Source organism: Ophidiomyces ophidiicola (genome assembly GCF_022830035.1).
Source record: "Ophidiomyces ophidiicola strain CBS 122913 chromosome Unknown scaffold_9, whole genome shotgun sequence".
NCBI lineage: Eukaryota > Fungi > Ascomycota > Eurotiomycetes > Onygenales > Onygenaceae > Ophidiomyces > Ophidiomyces ophidiicola.
In genome coordinates, this window is record NW_026054649.1 from 582864 (window position 1) to 603063 (window position 20200).

Consider the following 20200-nt stretch of genomic DNA (forward strand, 5'->3'; position numbering starts at 1 on the left):
TATTTCCCGAAATTCGCGCTAGGCTCGATCCAGACCGGAACGCGTCGTGATCTCGCGTTTCGCCGTTTCGCCGCCGACACGTGCTCTTCGTCGCGCATCGCCCCCAAAGTCCCAACACCCCCGGCACGCTTTGACGCGCGCGCGTGCGTCTTTCCGGGATGCAGCGCGGTATTGGGCCATGACTCACAGCGTCTTGGGTGTGGACTCTCAAGAAACGGTGTTCTTGGGGAAAAAACGCCGAGCTGCCAGGACCTGGTCACTCCTAACTACTAACTGGCGCGTATTTTGGAGGCTCTTTTGCGCATCTTGGTCGTCGACTTGTGCGGGGAGGTTGCACAAGGGCCCCATGGGCAAGTCTAGGCCCATTCCCCAAAGACCATGTTGTCGTTGCATTTCTTGCATCAAGGCCAAGGGCGGAATGTCACCGGCCGCTTCATCCTTGACACGCTTGCCGCCGACTATTGGGCTGCAGGCGTTGTCAGCGATGCTGGCTTCAAAGGCCTATTTCGCCACAATGTCTTTGATAATACTGGCACAGTATTGTAGTAGAGCCAGAGAGGACTGACTTTTCTACTTCAAGTTTTCAACCCGCGTGTGGGGCTATCTTGGTTTGCTTTGGCGAGGAAGATCATCTTTTATACACCAGATTCGCAATGTCTTTGTGGGGCGTTGGCCTTTTACCGAGGATATTATTGATGGGTTGAACGGCAGTCTGATAGCCTAATCGCCTGCTGATATTTCTCATTGTCCTCGTGGGGACGCATGTTTACGCGCGTCTTTTTACCTTTTATGTCGTACGTTTTTCTCCAGTGCGGAGTTCTGGTAATCAGGTTTTTCTGCAGGGCTACACCATACTATTGTTGTAAAAAATTCAATTCATTCAATTCAGCATCTCAAACGAATCTAATTAGTCCCAGTACCACACATCAAAATATCAACTTCTCGATTTTTCCAATGTGATAGGGGTATTTCAATTAAAAAATCCTAGTCATATAACAGGCCATTTTCGGGGTTCTCCAGCATCAAATAATAATCATAATGAATTAAAAAAGTCACAAAAACCAGTTACCATCCCACAAAGTCTATATGCCTTAGCTGTGCCTGGTCGTGGAGTTCCCGGGAAGGAGAGAATCTAGACAAGCTGCATTCTTCAAATTCGATATTTAATGGGCGCTTAAGCTTTGATATCATACTCTCTGCGGAACATATCGTCGACCTTGGTCAAGTAGTATGTTCCAGGTACAATATTCTCCGTGGAGCCAAGAGGGATGAAATCCTTCTTCAAGTGGGCCTTTTCGCGCAGGAGGCACATCTATCAAAAAATAAGTATTAGTCTTAACATCTAAGAAATGCTTAGCAGAACTTGGGTGGACCTACCTCGTCATAAACCTCTGGGGCGACAACTCTTCTAGCATCAAGACGCTTCTGAAGATCCAGCTTCTCAACAATATTGGAAACATCTCCAACAATCTTGGCGCTAAACATGGAGCTGGCCAAACCACTTCCATAACTGAAGATGCCGACGCGCTTGGGCAGGGCTGGGTCAAAGCCGACATTACACAGCAAACTGACTAAACCACTATAGACACTAGCACAGTACATATTACCACACATGGTGGCAACTTGGATAGCTGGCTGAACACGCTCCGCAAATCGTTTTTTGGTAAGAGCCATGAAGGTTTTCTCGATGGCCTTGTCGGAAAGAGATTGGTTGTAGTCAAGGTCGCGGAGTTCTGGGGCAACTTCAGCAAAAGCGGGATGGTCGGGGTTGGCAATATAGTCGTTGTAGAGAAGCCGGCCATAGGATTTCGAGACAAGCTTGCAGGTAGGAGCGTGGAAGAGCATGTAGTCGAAACGGTCAAGAGGGGTCTTGGATTCGTCAACGGAATCGGTTCCGTTTCCGTTCACAGCGGCGTGGAGAGTCTTCTCTCTGGCGTTATACGCCTTGTAGCAAGCGTCAACAGCTTCGGTGTAGCACTTGATGGAAAAGTGGCCATCGACGTATGGGTATTCGCTAGTTAAGTCTGGCTTGTAGAAGTCATAAGCATGGGTGATGTAGCTACCTCGGAGACCGCTCTCAAAAACAATAGGGGCGTTGGGGCCGATGAGCATAGCAACGCAGCCAGCACCACCGGTAGGGCGAGCGTTGCCCTTCTTGTAAAGAGCAATGTCTCCAGCAACGACGATAGCATCTCTTCCATCCCAAGCGGAGGACTCTAGCCAGTTAATGGAGTTAAAGAGAGCGTTGGTGCCGCCGTAGCAAGCATTGACAGTGTCGACACCCTCGACATTTGTGTTTCCAGCGGGAGCAAACAGCTGCATGAGCACGGACTTAACCGACTTGGATTTATCGAGGAGTGTCTCGGTGCCTACTTCCAGACGGCCAATAGACTTGGGGTCGATGTTGTACTTGCGAAGGAGCGAAGAGAGGGTGGTAAGAGCCATGGAGTAGATATCTATTTCTCCGCGTTAGCCACGCTGGCCCTGCGTGCCATATTTTGGGCAGAAGCGACTCGCCTTCTCGGTCATCACAGAAGCTCATCTTCGTCTGGCCCAAGCCAATGGTGTATTTTCCCTGGCTCACGCCATCGAATTTCTCGAGCTCAGCTTGGTCGACACACTGGCCATCAGTCAGCCCACAGACGTCTCTCTCTGAGTCCCAGCAGACGGGGCCTTACCTGGCTGGGGAAATAGACCTCAACGGCCTTGATTCCAATGTTTTGGGGGCGGGTGGACATGATGGGCGACTAGACGCAACAGTGGCTACAATGGCCTCCTGATCAACGACACAGCAGAGAAGCAGCAGGTAGAAAGGCACGAAAGGCCTGGGTCACGAGGCAAAACGCCCGAGTCAGCAGAGGCGTCGAGAAAGCAAAAAGGCGGTCGAGAAGCGGGCTGCGGCGATTGCGTGACTGCACGCGACTGTGCAACAAAGGTGGGCAGCAAAGGCAACGGGGCGGGAGACTCACGGAGAGAAGCAAGCAGGCGGAGGGACGAGGACGGGGACAGAGAGGCGAGCGTTGCGGGAGTGCGAGACACGAGGGACTGTGGGAATGGCGGGCGCCGTGGCAAGGGGATCGATCTTATGGAGGGGGAGAGATGCACGCTTTGCAGGCTGATCCTTATTCTTTTTTTCGTCCGCTGCTGGGCTGCACAACAAATTCCACGCCGCCAGCCGCTTTTGACTTCGCGCTAAAACGCAGCCAAGGGGCTACGCTCGGAGCGGGCAGGCGTAGTTAAAGCTCCCGCAGCGGTGGCCGCGAGGATCGATGGCCGCGAAGGCTCGCGTTGGCGGGCTGCTCTGTACGGAGCACAGGGTACGAAGAGCTGCTTGTTAACCACATAAGCGGGTTACTTGCAGAGTAGTTAACTAACTAATTAATCACACAGCTGGTTAACTACTGACTCCCAACACGACGCCTAGAACTACATAACCACACCCAACGGCTGCCAACACCCACCACGGCCACCCCCTGTCGGCCTTCACCCAGCGGGTGTGCGGGTGGAGCGCTCACTCGTCGCCGTCGGGTAGCAATCTGATAAGACAACGCTCCACTCAATCTTACTCCGATGCCTGTATCGTCGTGACCCTGCTGCCCGCCTGGAAGCTTGCGCCGCCCAATCGCTGCCGCCCGTTGCGTACCGCCGCCGAAATCCTTTTACGCGCCCACCGCGCCGCCAGGAACAGCGGCAATCTTGAGCTCCCTCGCCTTTGCGGCGTGCCATCCCTCGCGCTGCGCCGTGGGCTCAGCTGCCGGCTGAAAGCGAGAGCAACACTGCTGCCTCGTGTGTGTGACTGTGTACCGCGTCCCCGTCAGCTGCCCTATGGCATATCTGGTAGAGCCCGCGCCGTTGCTCTTCGAATCTGACCTGTGGCCTTCCTATTCGGCTAAACTCTTAATGCGTGGGACCAAGCGAGTATGATTGCACACTACATCCCGAGCCCCGATGCCGCCATAATATCCTTTTTTTTTTTTTGTTCACCGGGGAAGACCGGCCGTAACCAACTGCTATTTAGAAACACATCCAGGATTCTGCTCCCCCGACCCGACCAGACCAACACCGCCCGGAAGCGAAATGCCCTCCTTGCCACTCCCTCAGCCGTATCTAAATATGTTGGCCGCGTAGTTAATTTGCATTCCCGTCGGGACATGGGTTGGCCACAGCTTCCGAGACCAATACTCTACTTGTCAATCTGAGCGGCTGAGAACGCAGGCCAGGGGCTCTATTTCCTTCCAGGTGCAAGTACGGAGTATATGTCAGCCTTCTATGAGCCGTTCGCCGGAGAGGGATTGATTGCAACCCAGTTATGACATCAGGCGGCTGCGGGAAGTCCAGACTTCCTGGGTTCGTGATGCTTGTCAAGGATGCTTTGTAAACGTGCCAGGAGCTGAGTAGTTTTATTGCTTTCTTTTCAATCCTCGTAACTCTATCGAGGAAACATGCTGTCGCCTAATACCGGCAAAACGCGTGATCCATGAATCCTGATAATGCGCCTGCTGGGCCACCATGGTGGGGTTCTCAATGCGACCGAAAGCTACATAATTATATATTGGCCCCATACTTGTCCGTGGTTAGCGGTCCAAAGTAGAGGAACGTTTTAGGACTATTTTCCAGAAAAACACTATTTGGAACCGTGAACCGTCTAGGGGACTACTTCGACTCTCTAAAGGGCTGTACAGGCTCCGTGCCTCAGTTTAAGAGTGCCGATAGCCCCATCCATCGGCGTAAGTACTAAAACGATCCAAGTTAACTCACTCCACAGTGGTATACAAGTCAGATCCGATCCATGTTCTCTGCCAAAAAGATATCGGACATACCGCGGCCGAGGACCCTCACCACTTAACACCCAGGCTGCCCCCCCTGAGCCCCACCTACTATGTTTTGCAGCGCACGGGGAATGCGGAAGGCCGCTGCCCTGATTTCCCACGCTATACGGAGCACCTCCTTAGTCTATCGGCGTATTCAACGCTACAGGTGGTTTGCAGAGAGGCATGTAACCGTGAAAGCAAGCAGCTGAGTGGGTACAGCCTTGAAATTTCGCGTGGAGTTTGTTATTTTTACCAATAGGTCTGATGGATCTTCAGCTAATGAAATTATTCTCAGGGTCGTTGTATTCACTGCAACTGGAACTTCAATTTGACTGGGTTTAATAGTACACCTACTCTAGAATAATGAACGTTTCATGGGATTCAGAATATCGGATCTAGGATTTTCCAATCCGAAACAACTCCCTTTGAAGTTTGGAAATTCCACACACCAACCGCTATTATGCGCAAGGCTGCATCATGGCGCCTTGCAACATCTCAGTGCATGGACCTAAAGACTCTCAAGAGGTTCTAGTCATCCCACCTAAGGATAAAGTCATCGACCTTCCTTGGGTCTCCACTGGTGTTTCCGGCCTGGTGGTGGAAGCCTCCGATTCGGCGGTTATCAAGTTTCCTGTGACGGGGGAGAACAGAGCCCAAGCTCAGATCGAGTGTGCTATCTACAAACGGCTAGGGCTCCATCCACAGATTACGAAGCTTCTATCAATACAACATGATGACATGCTAGTTCTTGAGCGCCTTCAGTGCCCTCTCCGCCAACGGCTCCTTGACCTCCGCAATGCAGGGCGATCTTCACCAACTCAAAGCGAGATTTTACGCTGGGCCTCCCAAATAGGACTTGGCCTCGAATACATTCATTCGCGCGGGGTATTCCAAATTGATATCGGCGCACACAATGTGTTGTTAGACTGGGATGATAATGTGAAACTGAACGATTTTGCTGGATCCTCTCTGGACGGCTCAAAGCCTCTAATTCTATGCGGCACACGATTTGAACATCCTAGCTTTCCGTCATCACAAAACCCTTCTGTTCGCACTGAAATTTTTGCATTTGGTTCTCTGCTGTACGAAATCGAGACTACCCACCACCCATATCCAGAAAAATCCGATCGTGAAGTCGAACTATTATACAAGGTCGGAATTTTCCCAGACGCCCGCCATATGATTTTGGGCCAAGTCATTCACAGATGCTGGATGATGGAGTACCGGAACGTTGGTGAAGCACTAGATGATATGAGGCGGATACAGGGCTGTATAATTCAAGAAGGTGCGTTGTCTACACTAATCCGCTAAACAAAGTGAAAATTACAAGGTTTTCTAACCATTTCATTCTCTCATTTGAGTTCGTCCCCTTTGTGGTGCTCTTTGCCTTCTCCAGAATATCACCGTGAGCCCTAGGCTCCCAAATATCCTATTGACATTTCATGTAGGCTCTGCGCAATGACTTTGATTGCCATCATCTATGGGGTTCCCGTATACAAATGTACCGCTAGGTCACAGGATGTTCAGTATCAACTTTGCCGCTTCCGTATCTGCTGGCAATTAGTGTAGGGACACAATCCGCTAGGGGGAAGAGACTTGCAACGAACAAACAAGAGATTATTGAAAAAATTTATTCCCAATACTAAGCCACGGCAACCGCCCAACAAAATGCAGCATGAGTTTGATGAATATTTTCTCATTTATTCCTTTAATATTAGTTGACTTTGTTACCTCATCATATAACCATAACTACTATGTAGACATCTACTTTCAAATTAAGCTATAAGAGGGATCCAATGATAATCACTGACTATCAGGTATCGAGTATATGTAGATTCTATGCTGATTGTCAGAAAAGATGAGGTTAGGTTAGGTATAGTTATGGAGAACAGAGTAGTCACCATGCACCTCCGCTGGGCGAATTTCCTAATAGCTAATTTGACTAAAAACGTATATGAATAAATCCCAGTATATACGAGTAATTTACCTGGCACCTTGAGTTCAAGCCCTGTTCTCGGACTATCAGTTACTCCGGGAATAAAGTCTAGACCGATACGGGATTAGCGTCAAACCCTTGCCAAACTGCGCCACACCCAGTGATTACGTACTGCAGCTGACTAAGCACAGACATCCTGTTGATGGGGCCAGCGTAAAGGAAACAGTGCATACAATGGGCTTGCCCACAGCCGCACGAGACAGTTTTTGTGAAGTGCAGTATCTGGGCTCTTCATTAATAGTATGACTCTCTTTTTCTCCCTGCAGACCGTCGGAATATGAGCACCGAGCCCCGAAACCACCCTTCGATCCCCGACAATTCTCGGGTAGCAGGGGGACGCTTCTGCTCCACCCAGTACAATGGGTGACCACAAATCGTTATATGACTCCCTCCCAATTCCTACCTATGAAGAGGCAACATCCTCACGGCCCTCCTCCTCTCAGTCACGCCTCGGCCCTGAAGAAGTAAGCGACGATGCTGAAAGGCAACAACTCCTCGGCCATGGCGCGGACACGGGGAGCCCCCAATATCCGCGAGGATATCATCCACCAACAGTGGAATCCGTTCGATCTAGCATCGAATACCTGGCGTCATCGGTTGAAGGATCGACACGAGATTCTACCGAGAGCTTACGAAGAGAATTAGAGCAAATGGACGTGGAGGAACCCGAAAGCACCCAGCAATCTGCTCGCTCTGCTTTCTCGAAACGCTTCACCCACCTTAGGAGAACTCTCTCCTCAATACAGCTCCCCTTACGGAAATATCTCCCAAACATTTCTTTCAATTTTAGCTTTCTGCCTCCCGGTGCAACCGAAGACGCTCAAAAATGCATTCTTCTCCTTCGCCTTTTCGCCATTCTTATCGTTGCGTCGATCATATACTTTCTCGTCGTATCCGATATATTCAGTTTTGGCTCGTTCAACTTTGGTCGGGCATACGAGCCTGAATCAGTCCGAGAATATGTCCAGAACCAAGTCAACGAAACAAACATCGCGGAGAACCTCAAGTTCCTCACTCAGTTCCCCCATATTGCAGGAACAGAAGGAAACTATGTATTAGCGGAATTTATGCAAAACAAGTTCAACGCAGCTGGCCTCGAAGATGTCAAAATGGAGAGGTTTGATGTGTATCTGAATTACCCCAGAAAAGATGGCAGGAGGATAGCTATTGTTGAACCCGCCGAAAAGCGTTGGGAGGCTATAATCGACGAAAATAGTGCATACGCAGCGCCTCCAAGAGAGCAGACGCTGGTTTTCCACGGGCATTCGAAGTCTGGGAATGTCACTGGCCCTCTTATTTATGCGAATTATGGCTCACGAGAAGATTTTGAGACCTTGGCCAAACTTGGTGTTCAAGTAAAGGGCTCAGTAGCCCTAGTGAAATACTATGGCTCTCAGGGTGACCGGGCATTGAAGGTTAAAGCTGCAGAATTAGCTGGTGCTATAGGATGTATCATATACTCCGACCCATCAGAAGATGGGTTCCGGAAAGGTCCCGTTTGGCCAAAAGGAAGATACATGCCCAGCGATGGCGTGCAACGTGGGGGCGTCAGTTTGATGTCCTGGGTTGTTGGGGATGTATTGAGCCCAGGGTTTTCCTCGCGCCCTGAGGAGAAAAAGAGGTTACCGGTCAGCGAAAGCCCGGGTCTTACTAAGATTCCAAGCTTGCCTATTGCATGGAGAGATGCTCAACATTTACTACAAGCCATCCAAAGCCACGGGAAAACAGTACCAAAGGAGTGGGTTGGCGGTGTGCCTGACGTGAAAGAATGGTGGACAGGCGATGCCTCTTCGCCTAAAGTCAACCTTATGAACCTTCAAGATGAAGTGGAGCGCCAGCCAATATACAACGTTCTTGGAAGGATTAGCGGAGTGGAGCAGCCAGAAAAGAAAGTCATTATCGGGAGTCATCGTGATGCGTGGTGTTTTGGCGCTGCGGACCCTGGAAGTGGCTCTGCTGTTCTATTGGAAGTTGTCCGAATATTTGGAGAGCTTAAAGCTCTAGGATGGAGGCCACTACGCACCATCGAGTTTGCAAGCTGGGACGGGGAGGAGTACAACCTCATTGGCTCCACGGAACACGTTGAGAATAGGCTAGAGGATCTCCGTAGCGATGGATTTGCCTACCTTAACGTCGATGTGGCGGTATCTGGAGACAAGTTCTGGGCTTCAGCGTCTCCTCTTTTTGAGACCGCACTTCTACGCGTGTTGACACGCGTTGGCGACCCAAAGACTGGCAAGTCTTTACGGAGTATCTGGGAAGAAAGTAATTCGAAACTCCGAGGCTTGGGTGCAGGTAGCGACTATGTTGCCTTTCAAGACATCGCTGGCACCTCCAGCATTGATTTCGGATTTGAAGGTGACATGTATCCATATCATAGCTGCTACGATAATTATGAGTGGATGGCCACGATGGGCGACCCAGGTTTCCTTCACCATAGAGCCCTTGGTCAAGTATGGGGTCTCCTACTTTTGGAATTGGTTGACCGCCCCATCTTACCATTCAATCTAAGAGCGTATGCCGCAGCTGTCGCTCGATATGTATCCGAATTGCACGACTACGCCAAGAGAAAATCGGTTCCCCTAAAACCCTCGCCAAAGCGGACTGCAAGGGACACCTCTGATATACACGTCGACTTTCAGCCTTTATATGATGCAGCCAAGGCATTCCACGACAACGCAGATACGTTCCACAATTGGGCCCGGCTGTGGAATTCGACAGTCCGTGCGAACAATGGCTTCGAGAGCAAGGTTTTCGCCATTCGAAGAATGAGCCACAACAGTCACATGGCCTACTTTGAGACGACTTTGCTCGATTTAGAAGAAGGTGGCGGCGTGAGTAAACCCCTTTCAGCGGTTTCTACGCATCCCCGGATGACTAACTCGCTGTCTTCAGGTTCCTAACCGCACCCAATTCAAACATATTATTTTCGGGCCGCAGAAGTGGTCCGGCTACGATGAAGCATTTTTTCCCGCAATCAGAGATGTGATTGATTCGGGAAACTGGACAGAAACACAACACTGGATTAACAGGGTGTCGACACTACTCACGAAGGCGAGCATCAAATTAAACCATTGATTCATCGAGCTAGTTTCTCTTTCTTTCTACACTTCAGCTCGAAATACTTACTCTATGTCTTTATATTCTTACTTATTCTTTCGACATGGCTATTTGGGTGTTTGTGTGTTTTAATCTACTGTATAACCCCTTTTCTTGAGATTTTTTATACCCGATGTATATATCGTATTGTGGTTTACTTCATCGATGCTCGCCTTTTGAAATTCTACTGGTCTTAGCACAGCATAACATGCCTTAAACATGAGTTTTCTAAAACTAGGCCTGAGTTTCTCTCCTATCGTATACCATAGAAAGCGATTTAGAGGCTATAATCTCGATGTCATTTATGTTTGAATTTATTCAACTTCAAAAGTAAATTATGCTGGTGGTTTGTAAATCTCGGCCCCTGTTATTCTATGAATACATTATATATTGTACAGTGTAGGCGAAATGAAGCCATATGCTATTCCTTCAAGGTCCACTGCTTCGATCCTGTGTGTCACGCAAAAAATTAATGGCTGCATTCGATTTACTGCAGCCAGTTCAAGGCCGATTTAGGCCTAGCCAAAGAATTTTTTTTATTTTTGTTTTCATTTTGACGACGAAAACATCATACCTGATGCGAGGTAAGTGAAAGTCGCTTTTTCACATTCGCAGGGATACGAATCAAAATGCTCGCGAAACGGGAGCATTGATGACGGACCACGGCGCCGAGGATGACAAATTTCAATAACACACCGCCATTTTTTCAGGATCTAAATGGTGTGCGACCGCCGTCGTCTACTTTAAGTAGGTGGAAGGTTATTCAAATCGCCTTTGCCATCCTTTATCCAAGTAGGATCAATCAATCGCTCCCTCTCGGCATACAGCTGCTTATAAGCGCCACGAATAGTGCTATCACTAACATGGGCAACAGCTGAAATTTCTTTCGCCGACTTGCCCTGGCCCACTAGGAATGAAGCCATATAGATGGATGCAGCAACAATAGATAGAGGGGACCGGCCGGCGAGATCGCCCATTGACGTAACTCGATCGGCGAGGGCCGAAGACACGTTCGTTACCTGAAAGGGTAGATCAAGCAAGTTGCAGAAGCGGCTGCAAAGTTCACTAGGCTTCGTAGAGGTAGTCGTGGTATAAGTTTCATTGGGATCTGGCACGCCTGATACAAAAATTAGCAAACAGTCGCTCCAATGCAAAAGAAGAGAAGTTGTACCTCCACTGGAGACCACAGAGTTGATCCTCTCCAGGTTCTGTGCAGTGAAAAACTTCTCCAGGGCTTTGTATATCCTTCCAATTTCCTTCTTCGACACTCGAGTCAAAGCAAAGATTTCGGTAAAAGTACGCGGAACTTTGCATTGGCGACAGGCTATGAAGATGCATCCGGCGATGATAACATCCTGGGACTTGCCCTTGAAAGCCTTGGCATCATCAACAACCTTGAACAGGTACTTGGCGGTGTCCGCAACGTTCTTTTGGATATTGAAACCATCGCAAAGAGCGCCAATCTCTTTGTATGCCGCAAGCAAAGCTCGATTGGTCTTCTCGCTTGATAATTTATTCTGAGCACGATGCAATTCGCGAGCCTTCGCGCCGCCTTGCCCATATGAAATATGTGTCTCAAGCTGATTTCCATTGAGTAACGGGTTGGCAGCATCACCGACTCGAGACGGATCATCGTTATTTTGATCGTCATTTGAAAAGGTACGCCACTCCGAGTGCTGATCGATTTCTCGATCTGCAAGAACGAGGCCACAGGAGGCACAGATTGTCTCGTGGGAATCAGGCGTTCGGAGGTTAGGAGGGTTCTCCTTACACTCGGGGCAGATTAGCTGCGCCGCAAGATTCTCCTTCCACAAAGAGGACGAAGCTTCATTTCGAGCCGCGCTTCCAAACGTGGACATCTTCTGCGCCTTTCCTCTCTTGCTCAGCCGTTCACTGCGACGCCTCTGGATCGACTTGTGAGTGACCCTGAGGTTATGCTGCGTTGCACAAACACGAATAAATAACGGCGAATACAGTTTGCCGGTTGGTCTGGACGACGCCGAGCGGCCAAAAAGGGGCTGGAAAGCGTACTAGTGGCACGCGGTTGAACCTGGAGCTGAGCAGGAAGCCGTGGCCACTATCTTTTGGCTATCATGTCAGCCCAAATGCTAAGAAAACCATCGCTGCAGTACATCAAGCAGTCCATGCGAGTCGCAAAAGCGATATCGATGGCCCACTTAAGGGTGATGCGGAAGGGATACACTTGAGTGCTTGTCAACCCAAAAGCAGCAAATCTATCTCAGCTTTACCTTTTGCAGGGGTAAGATAATTGTCTTAAAAAGGCAGCTCGGGCTCCCTCACACAGTAACCAACGCTTTGAGGATGAAGGGAGACGCGGACTGATGGCTCTGCGATCACTCACGTTAAGGTGAAGTGAAGGTGGCAAATATCAGCGATGAACTGAAAGAAGCCTCCCAAAGTCGCTATGCAACGTCGAAGCGTGCTTCAGTAGGATACTCCGCAAGAATAGCTTGCTGAAAAGTAGTAGTAGTCCTAAATATGAGTTCACCTGCAGGTTGTTGGAGATGCTGGAAGGGAGCCTGGGGCTGGATGGGATGACGATGTCTTAGAGTGAAGCAAGGCTTTTTGAAGTCCGAAAGCGGTATGCTGACTCATCTTATGCCAAGACCACAAACCACCTGTGAAGAACGTAGCGACGACGTCGAACTACAATTCGAACCTCCGTTTGGATTCTTTGCCGGCCCCTCCGTCATCCTTATCAGTTACGATGTTGTTTCAATCGCTTAGGGCATCTGTAGGCTTTCTTTTTGCCCCCTCTTGTCTTCAATTGCGCCGATTGCTAACCTTTCACAGCGGTCCATTGTGACCCGAGTGGCTCGGCAACAGAGCTCGTTCGCTATTCGAACTTTCGCGACTTCATCTGCCAGACAAGGTAGGAGTGCTAGCTCTTTTGTCACTGAGTAATATGTTAACGGTGATTGCGTACAAGCCGACGCGGTTCAGGACCTCTATCTTCGCGAACTTCGAGCCTACAAACCCGCACCTGTCAAGGCCTCTGATGCCGACGCCTACGTGCAGAAGTTCGCTATGCCTGCAACACCTCCCTCCCCGGAGGAAGCCAACATTGCGGGTGATCTGAAGGCGTATGAGACCCAGGAAGTCGAGGTTGAAGGCCAAACAGCGCCCGGAGAGACCGCCGCTGTTGAAGAGGACTGGTTTGAGATGCCAGAAGAGGAAACGCCCGCTGCTCACTAAATGTTGTCATGTACAAAAAAGAATTAAGATGGGAGAGTCGATAGACGACCGAGAATACACGACACGCGATATTGTACAGTTACAGCATCCAGTACTTTCTAGATCAAACGTTTATATCCTTTTATCCTCCACGGTGTTGCAAGCTATTCAAATATTATCATAATTTCCCAATTTTCTCTTTGAATCGGTACATCTTTGGTAGGTTAATACATTGATCCGATGGATGAAGGCATTTCTCCGTGGAGACGAACACATTCTCGCTTTAATAAAATATCGTGACCCAATAAATGTCACCTCCGGGTTAGGAAGCATCTCCTCAGTATAAACATGGGATCATTGGATATTTGTGTCTCCCAGGCTCTACCCCGCCGTCATGTTCTTAAATACGCATGTCCTTAAAGCTGTTTGGATATTTTGGGGTTATTTAGATAAGGTTGGAATTAAAAGTTACACACTTCAATTCATATGCTTTAAATTCCAGATGACTTGAAGGCCTGAAGCAAGGTTATTACGGATTTGTGATCCGGTATTCAGCGTGCAGTCAAAATGTTAATACTTGCGTCTGGTGACTAGACACTCCCCCGCTCTAAAGTACATACGTCCAACACAGGGCCGACATTCATCCCTTTTTTCTGTACTTCGTACACCACATGATACCTAGCCGTCTTCTGTGCGATCCATAGATCCCTCTTATCGTCTGATGAGGGCGCTAGTCGCTGTCGGGGCTTGCTACCTCGATACGATTTTGACGTGAGATAGAATACACCCCCTCCGCTTATGGTCCTACACAAGAGCCTTCTGTTCCTAACATCCGTTCTAGAGTCGACCACTATCCCCAAGAAGATGAAAAGCTACGTGCATCCCACGTCTCGCGACGCCGTGGTGGAAACTGTCCGAACTCGCTTGAGGTGCTCCAGCAGCTATTTGAAAACGGGCCGGATGCTGCGGTGTCTGTACCACTGTATGCAGTACTCGTACTGCCTGCGAAGTCATCGCCGGCTGTAAGGGAAGTCCAGACGTCGCTGGGTTCGAAAGTCGACCTTCGGCATTGTATCTATCGGGAGGAGTGGCGCGACGCTGCGTCGAGCTACATCATCCGCAGTCAATCCGCGGGCACGCGCACGATTGTGAACTATAACCCGCTACCGGAGATGACGGCTGATGAGTTTGTGCAAGTAGCAGACGACTTGCCAGCTGACCCTACGTGGTTTCACTTTGAAGTACGCTGTGGCACTTGATACAGTGGGCGTGATAGCGGGTGATGTCCTGTGAATAGAGGGTCTACAAGCTCCTGACCACGTATTTTGTCTAGGGCCGTATCCCAGAGGTCACCCTAGCGTGCATGCAATATGTTCGCCGGAAGAATCCAGGCAATCGGGTCAGTGTGGAAATCGAGAAGCCTGACCGAGCGGGCTTGCGAGAGCTAGCGGCCGAAGCAGACGTAGTCTTTTATTCCAAAAACTGGGCTCAAGTAAGACGATCTCCAACCAATCGCCGATGCCGGAAAAGTGGTCGTGTTCGCGTTGCCTGCTAACTAGGAACGAAATCTCTGAGTTCTAGTGGAACGGATACCAGTCGCCGCGGGAGCTTTTGGAAGCCGAGTTACTGCTAACCCCCAAAGCGTACGGCCACCAAGCCTCGGGTTCTCGCAAAAAAAAACAAAAAGTTAGCGGCTTTGAGCAGGCTAACGGTTGTTTAGGGCGATCTTGTGCTGTACTTGGGGCGAAGGAGGCGCCGTTGGCCTCGATGTGGATCGCATGGCGTATATTGACACGCCCGCGTTCCGGGACAGCCAGCGACCTGTGGTTGAGTATGTATGCGTATTCCTGAGCACCGCCCTTGGCCGTGGATTAAGGGCTGCAAGCTGCAAGCATTGTTAGTGGTGTATGTATGTATTCTGACTGTGGTGGTTCTGCACAGCACGACGGGCGCAGGCGACACCTTCATCGCGGGCATGCTGCACGGGTTGCTCGTCCACGAGGACCAATTCGAGCTGGCAAAAGAAATGCGATTTGCAAGCCGGCTGGCGGGCCACAAAGTTACACGCGAAGGGTTCGACGGGCTTGGGACGGCGGCGGTGGAGCAGCTGTAAGACCTGTCACTGCGGCGCGAGATAGCCAGATCGAATGCCATCTGGGAGTGCACCTTCACATACTATTCATACAGAGGGCGCCGCCGGCTGGCGCATGCTTGTGGCGTGGAGCGTGCTGGGGCGGCTGGGTATCGCTGCCGTGCAACGCCCTGCAGTGAGGCCGTCGAAGCGTAGAGGCCGTCGATATTGTACATCCTGTATAGAGCGACGGCGTCGTTTCAACGGACGGCCAGTGGAGCCGCGAGATGATCAGGAGCGTCGCTAGCGAGCGGCCGTCGCCGCCACAGACCTCGCTCCGCTGCCCTCGCTGTCTCTGGAGAATAACTAATAGCTAGTTCATCCTCGCTGGACGGGCGGCTCTTTGTCTGTCTCACTGTCGCCGCAGCGTCCCCCGCCAAGCGTGCGCTCCCGCTCTTGAAACAACCTGCGGTTCGTCTCGCCGGCGGCATCGCCGCATCCTCACCACAGCTTCACATCGCTCCTCGTCGGGGACAGCAGCAGACGGACGGCCGTGCCAGGCAGCTCGATTGCGCGTGGCAGTTCTGCTCCGCCCGCCGGCTAAGAATAGCTGCAATTTCGCTCCCTGTCGATCGGCTCCGCTGCTGCGAGGCCAACTTCCCACCTCTCCTCTCACCCGCACCCGCTGGAGAACAGACGACCGATGCCGTGCTGCCGCTGACACCTCGCCTGCCTGCCTCGCGACCTCATGGTGAGAGCCGGCGCTGCTCAGCTGGCTCTCTGGCGCTCTGCGGGTCTGCCCCCCCTCCAATCCCTGCCTCCGCGACGGCATCTAAAATAACCTCGTCCGCCGTCGATACTACCGCACTACTACCCGCCTGTCGACCATGCCGTCGCTGGCCAGCGCCCGGCCGGACGCCGGTGGCCTGCCACAGCTCACCCGGTCTGCCAGCTATAACTACATCCCAGCCCTCGAGGCGACTGGCGATCTGAGTTGCATGAGGAAAACGCTGTCTGAAGTCAACCTCGCCCACTCCTCCGACCAGCAGACTGGCGTCCACAACCCCGATGAAGTGGCCACCGGCAAGGAGATTCTACGCCAGGCTTCGCTCCGGGCAAAGCGCAACAAGCCAGGTGCTACCTCTGCTTTCACGCTGGGAGATGACGGTGAGAAGGGCACCAGCGCCGCTACCACTGCTGTTGAGAAACCAAGCAAGCCGCCCCAGGAATCACCGGCTCGTTCCAAGAAGACCAACGCTGTGACCGGTGCTTTTGTCAACTTTTCTCGCCGTCCATGGAGGCCGTCGAGGTCCCCGTCACCTGCAAAAAGCTCCAAAACTCCTCCGTCGAACGAACCACTCTCGTTGAACCAAGATGCGGCCTCCACGGCGCGAACACAGAAAGATGCCAAGCGGCGGCCTGGTGATTTAGTCAGGACAGCTAGCTTCCTAGCCAGGAGGCCGAAGAAACAGCCCGCCGCACCAGTGCCTGTTGAGAAGACAGACCCATCCCCTGCATCGTCCAAAGCTCCATCGATCCGCTCGCTACGCCGAAAGACGTCCTTGGAAAGGCTGGCTGCTTCCGTAGGCCTATCTAAGAACGATGCACCTCCACTCCCTCAGCCACCGCCCACGAACATAAAAAAACAGAAATCAGAACAGCCGCGGAAACGAGACGAGCTCTGGAATGTGTTTAGAAGCCTGGATGCGGATTACCAGAAGTATGTGTATCAACTCCTACAAATGGAGCTCTCAAGGCTAACAGCTCCAGGTATCATTCAAAATCTAGTTCACTCAAAGTTAACGTCATTCGCTCCTCTCTCCTCCCATGTCTCTCCCGCTACGCCAACCATCCTTCGAATACATGCTTACGGCCAGAGGATCTCGATCGACGAGTAAACATTCTTAATAAGTGGTGGACGGGTTTATTAGAAACGCTCGGCGGCCGGACGAGCCAATGTATAACTGGCGTCGACCGGCCAGTTTACCTCGAGGCACTTACAGCCATCATGATGAGACCGGAGTGGCGTGTGCCAATATTCCCCTGCTCCCCAGGCGCAACACCCACACAGAAATCAAACTTTACCCAAAAGTCGAACACATCTCTCGAGTCTACCGGATCAGACTTCTTGGTCGAGTCCATTCACCACAACATCCGTAACATTCTCTCTCAAAATCTACTCTCCCAATTAGCGTACTGTATCGACAAAATGTCCACCAGACATACCCCCGCTAGTCTTGTTTCTTTTGCTGGGAAAACTTGCGCTTACGCTTTCTTTTTTTGTCGTGACGTTGCCGATATGCTCACCCGTCTGTGGAGCGTTACACCTGATTTACTTCGAAGAATTGTCAGTCAGTATCCGACAACTGGCAGTCCTGCAAGTAGGGGCGTTGTGTCTGAACATATCGCATCTTATTTCCCTCCTGCTGCGAGATCAATGAGCTTCACCTCGCATGCGAGCTTGGTTCGTGCCTTGCGTCGAACCGTTTCTATCCCCCTGGCTGCCTCCAATATCAATTGGTTTGGTCCGTGGATTTCGCGTTGGTGCGGACGAGATACAGATCTTTTCTTCGTCTTTGTTAAACATTTTCACATTCTTGTGGCGGAATTCTTGCCCGAAGACATTGACCCGTCGAAGCGTGTTTACGTGCCCGGCCTAGTTTCGGCCCATGCACAATTGCTGGCGATATTGGAAAATACACTTAATAAGCAAGCCAACGCCCAAGCCCTGGAAACTCTTCATACTGCTGCGTCGACTACATTTGAGGATTTGATCGATAGCGCTGAAGCTACTGCTGCCGGTTTTCCCCTTGGCGCTACGAATTCGCTGCGAATAATGTCAGAAAATAGACTAATTTTGATACTGAAAAACGTGCTTCTAGACGATACGATATCAGCTGATACTCGACAGTTTTTCCTGGAAACGTTTTGCGCAGTGCTTAAGTTGGCCGCTCGAAAGACATCGCTTTTTGACCATGGCCCTTGTTTTGTTCTTTGCGACTTTGTTGAGGAACTCGTCCCCATTATTCCTTCTTACTGCCAGTCAACTGGTCAACCAGATATTCTTGACTGGGACTTTTGGCTGGACGTTTGCAAGCAAATGATGAAAAGCAATAATGTTATGACCGAAGTGAGAGCTTTTTCGTTCATTTTTGGCATCTGGGATGCCGTCAGCCAAATAGACCGAAGAAAAGAACATCTTTGTTTAGAGGTACTGTTACACAAGCAGTACTTCTTTCAGTACTTTAGTCACTGGAGCCCCATGGTGCGCGCGTATTTCCATCGTTTGATTTGCTGGAGACTAGGGCGATTGAACGATAGTCCTTCTGCTCTGGATAGGTGAGTTCCTACTGGCATGCGATATTTTTCAGTTAATACTAATTGATTGTAGGAGGATATACTGTGCTTTGTCTAGTCGATTAGGAGATGTTTGGAGTTACTTCCTTTCCTTCCAGGCAGCAGCGGAGAAAAAAGTCACAGCGCCATTGTCCTCTGTTCCCTGTACTCCAGCTCCTGGTCGCCGTTTAATCATCATTAGAGATGATGCAACTCCACCTCCCACAGGTCTCTTTCTATATCTAGACAGTGTTTCGCATGGCCAATCAAACAATCCCAGCCCGCGAACTACCATACCGAGCATCAATGCCAGCGCCACCGCGCACGCAACGCAAGCCGAGCCGAAGAAGCGCTGGAAATCTCTCAAATCTATATTTGGCACAAGCTCCAATCCCAAGCCTGGCGAAGTTACTCCGCCTGGTAGTAGCTGTGATGAGGGTGGTGGCTCGGAAGAGCGAGGGCAGGACTCGAAGACTCATCCAGGGAAAGATCAAGCGCGTGGATCGGATGCAGATGATTCCCAAAAATCATATCGAACATACACATTCCGCTTCTGCCTCGAATGGATGGATCGTCCAAGATGCATTCCAAGAAACAGGAGGCTCTTCCCACCATCGCTACCCGCACAGACCCAGATTTTCCTCCAGTCTAGCCGCAATCCAGCTATAAGCGGTTCCGATTCCGGATCTGGGTCTGGATCCCTCACCAACTCACTCTCCGAGACGAGTTCTGAACTCGAGTCTGATACTGACTACGTAGAAGACGTCCTGAGCACCCCAAGTCCGGCCATGTCTCCGCCAGCTGTCACATCCGCAAAAGATGTGCCCTCAGCGCCAGTAGTTATGTCTTACGCTGCCAACAGCTGCATTGGCGCAAATAAGTATGCCGGTCGAGCCCTGGCAGAATGGGGGATGGTAGTTTCTGAGTGTGACTGCTTCTTTCAACGACGACGAGACGAGGGAATACCGCGTGATGGCCTGGTTGAGACTCCAATGCTCGGCGTCGAAAGCTTCAGAAAGTAATCTGGGATATGAAAATGTTCTCACGCCCCCTATCTGCGTCAAGACACCATCGTCGATAAGCATATATAACGCTCCACCAAAAATAAAAGGATTCGGTTACTACATTTGTCAAAAAACCCACTACTAAGGGCAAACATTCCTCAACTACATGACGCAACCATACTCCGCCAACCTTACCTCTCGAAAAATTTCCAGCCTGCAAACGTCTCTTGGCAATTTCTCTTTCCTTCCGCTTCTCGCCTTTTGAGACACTGCAACATGATACACAACCAGAGTATCGATTTCGGCTGTGACGTCCATCGCGATATAGCGTGTGAATTGGCCCTTCCTGTTTCTTGTCTTTATTCTTCCTACCTTCTGAAAACTGGCCGCTTTTCATTTCTCTCTCTCTTCATGCTTTTCCGTAGTTTGTCGATTTTCTGTTACCCTCTTATAATATATCACACTGTATATTTATGGAAGTATTGCTATATGCTTTGGCCCCGATCCTATCCATGGGGCATAGTTCGGTGATTTTATAATGAAATGGGGTTGTGGCGTTTTGGGACTGATGTTCTTTCCTGCTTTTTTTCCTACTATTGAGATTCATGGCATAGATCAAGCGTGCAATTGAATTGTTCTGCTATCTTCCTGTTTTTCTGCGCATTATTTTTGTCAACTTCTGTTTGTT

The 20200-nt window shown here is 50.4% G+C and overlaps 7 protein-coding genes across 7 annotated transcripts; 5 read left to right on the forward strand and 2 right to left on the reverse strand.

The window, feature by feature from the left end:
• Positions 1–1174: 1174 nt before the first annotated feature.
• On the reverse strand, positions 1175–2738 carry ERG13 (3-hydroxy-3-methylglutaryl coenzyme A synthase; the record flags this gene model as incomplete). Its single annotated transcript, XM_049252150.1, has 4 exons — positions 1175–1312; positions 1378–2456; positions 2533–2620; positions 2679–2738. The coding sequence occupies 4 exons, from the start codon at positions 2736–2738 to the stop codon at positions 1175–1177; spliced, it is 1365 nt and encodes a 454-aa protein (XP_049109033.1).
• A 2550-nt stretch (positions 2739–5288) lies between these two features.
• On the forward strand, positions 5289–6122 carry LOZ57_003097 (uncharacterized protein; the record flags this gene model as incomplete). The annotated part of the gene is made up of 1 exon (XM_049252151.1): positions 5289–6122. One exon carries the CDS (start codon positions 5289–5291, stop codon positions 6120–6122), a length of 834 nt encoding a protein of 277 aa, XP_049109034.1.
• A 1044-nt stretch (positions 6123–7166) lies between these two features.
• LOZ57_003098 (uncharacterized protein) lies at positions 7167–9885 on the forward strand (the record flags this gene model as incomplete). The annotated part of the gene is made up of 2 exons (XM_049252152.1): positions 7167–9641; positions 9703–9885. The coding sequence occupies 2 exons, from the start codon at positions 7167–7169 to the stop codon at positions 9883–9885; spliced, it is 2658 nt and encodes an 885-aa protein (XP_049109035.1).
• Positions 9886–10649: 764 nt separating this feature from the next.
• Positions 10650–11765, reverse strand: SUA7 (transcription initiation factor IIB; the record flags this gene model as incomplete). The annotated part of the gene is made up of 2 exons (XM_049252153.1): positions 10650–11023; positions 11078–11765. 2 exons carry the CDS (start codon positions 11763–11765, stop codon positions 10650–10652), a joined length of 1062 nt encoding a protein of 353 aa, XP_049109036.1.
• An 869-nt stretch (positions 11766–12634) lies between these two features.
• On the forward strand, positions 12635–13122 carry ATP14 (ATP synthase F0 subcomplex subunit H atp14; the record flags this gene model as incomplete). Its single annotated transcript, XM_049252154.1, has 3 exons — positions 12635–12661; positions 12721–12799; positions 12857–13122. 3 exons carry the CDS (start codon positions 12635–12637, stop codon positions 13120–13122), a joined length of 372 nt encoding a protein of 123 aa, XP_049109037.1.
• Positions 13123–13822: 700 nt separating this feature from the next.
• On the forward strand, positions 13823–15214 carry LOZ57_003101 (uncharacterized protein; the record flags this gene model as incomplete). The annotated part of the gene is made up of 6 exons (XM_049252155.1): positions 13823–13872; positions 13943–14342; positions 14435–14593; positions 14683–14744; positions 14822–14932; positions 15043–15214. The coding sequence occupies 6 exons, from the start codon at positions 13823–13825 to the stop codon at positions 15212–15214; spliced, it is 954 nt and encodes a 317-aa protein (XP_049109038.1).
• Positions 15215–16059: 845 nt separating this feature from the next.
• LOZ57_003102 (uncharacterized protein) lies at positions 16060–19530 on the forward strand (the record flags this gene model as incomplete). The annotated part of the gene is made up of 3 exons (XM_049252156.1): positions 16060–16892; positions 16943–18511; positions 18564–19530. 3 exons carry the CDS (start codon positions 16060–16062, stop codon positions 19528–19530), a joined length of 3369 nt encoding a protein of 1122 aa, XP_049109039.1.
• Positions 19531–20200: the final 670 nt, after the last annotated feature.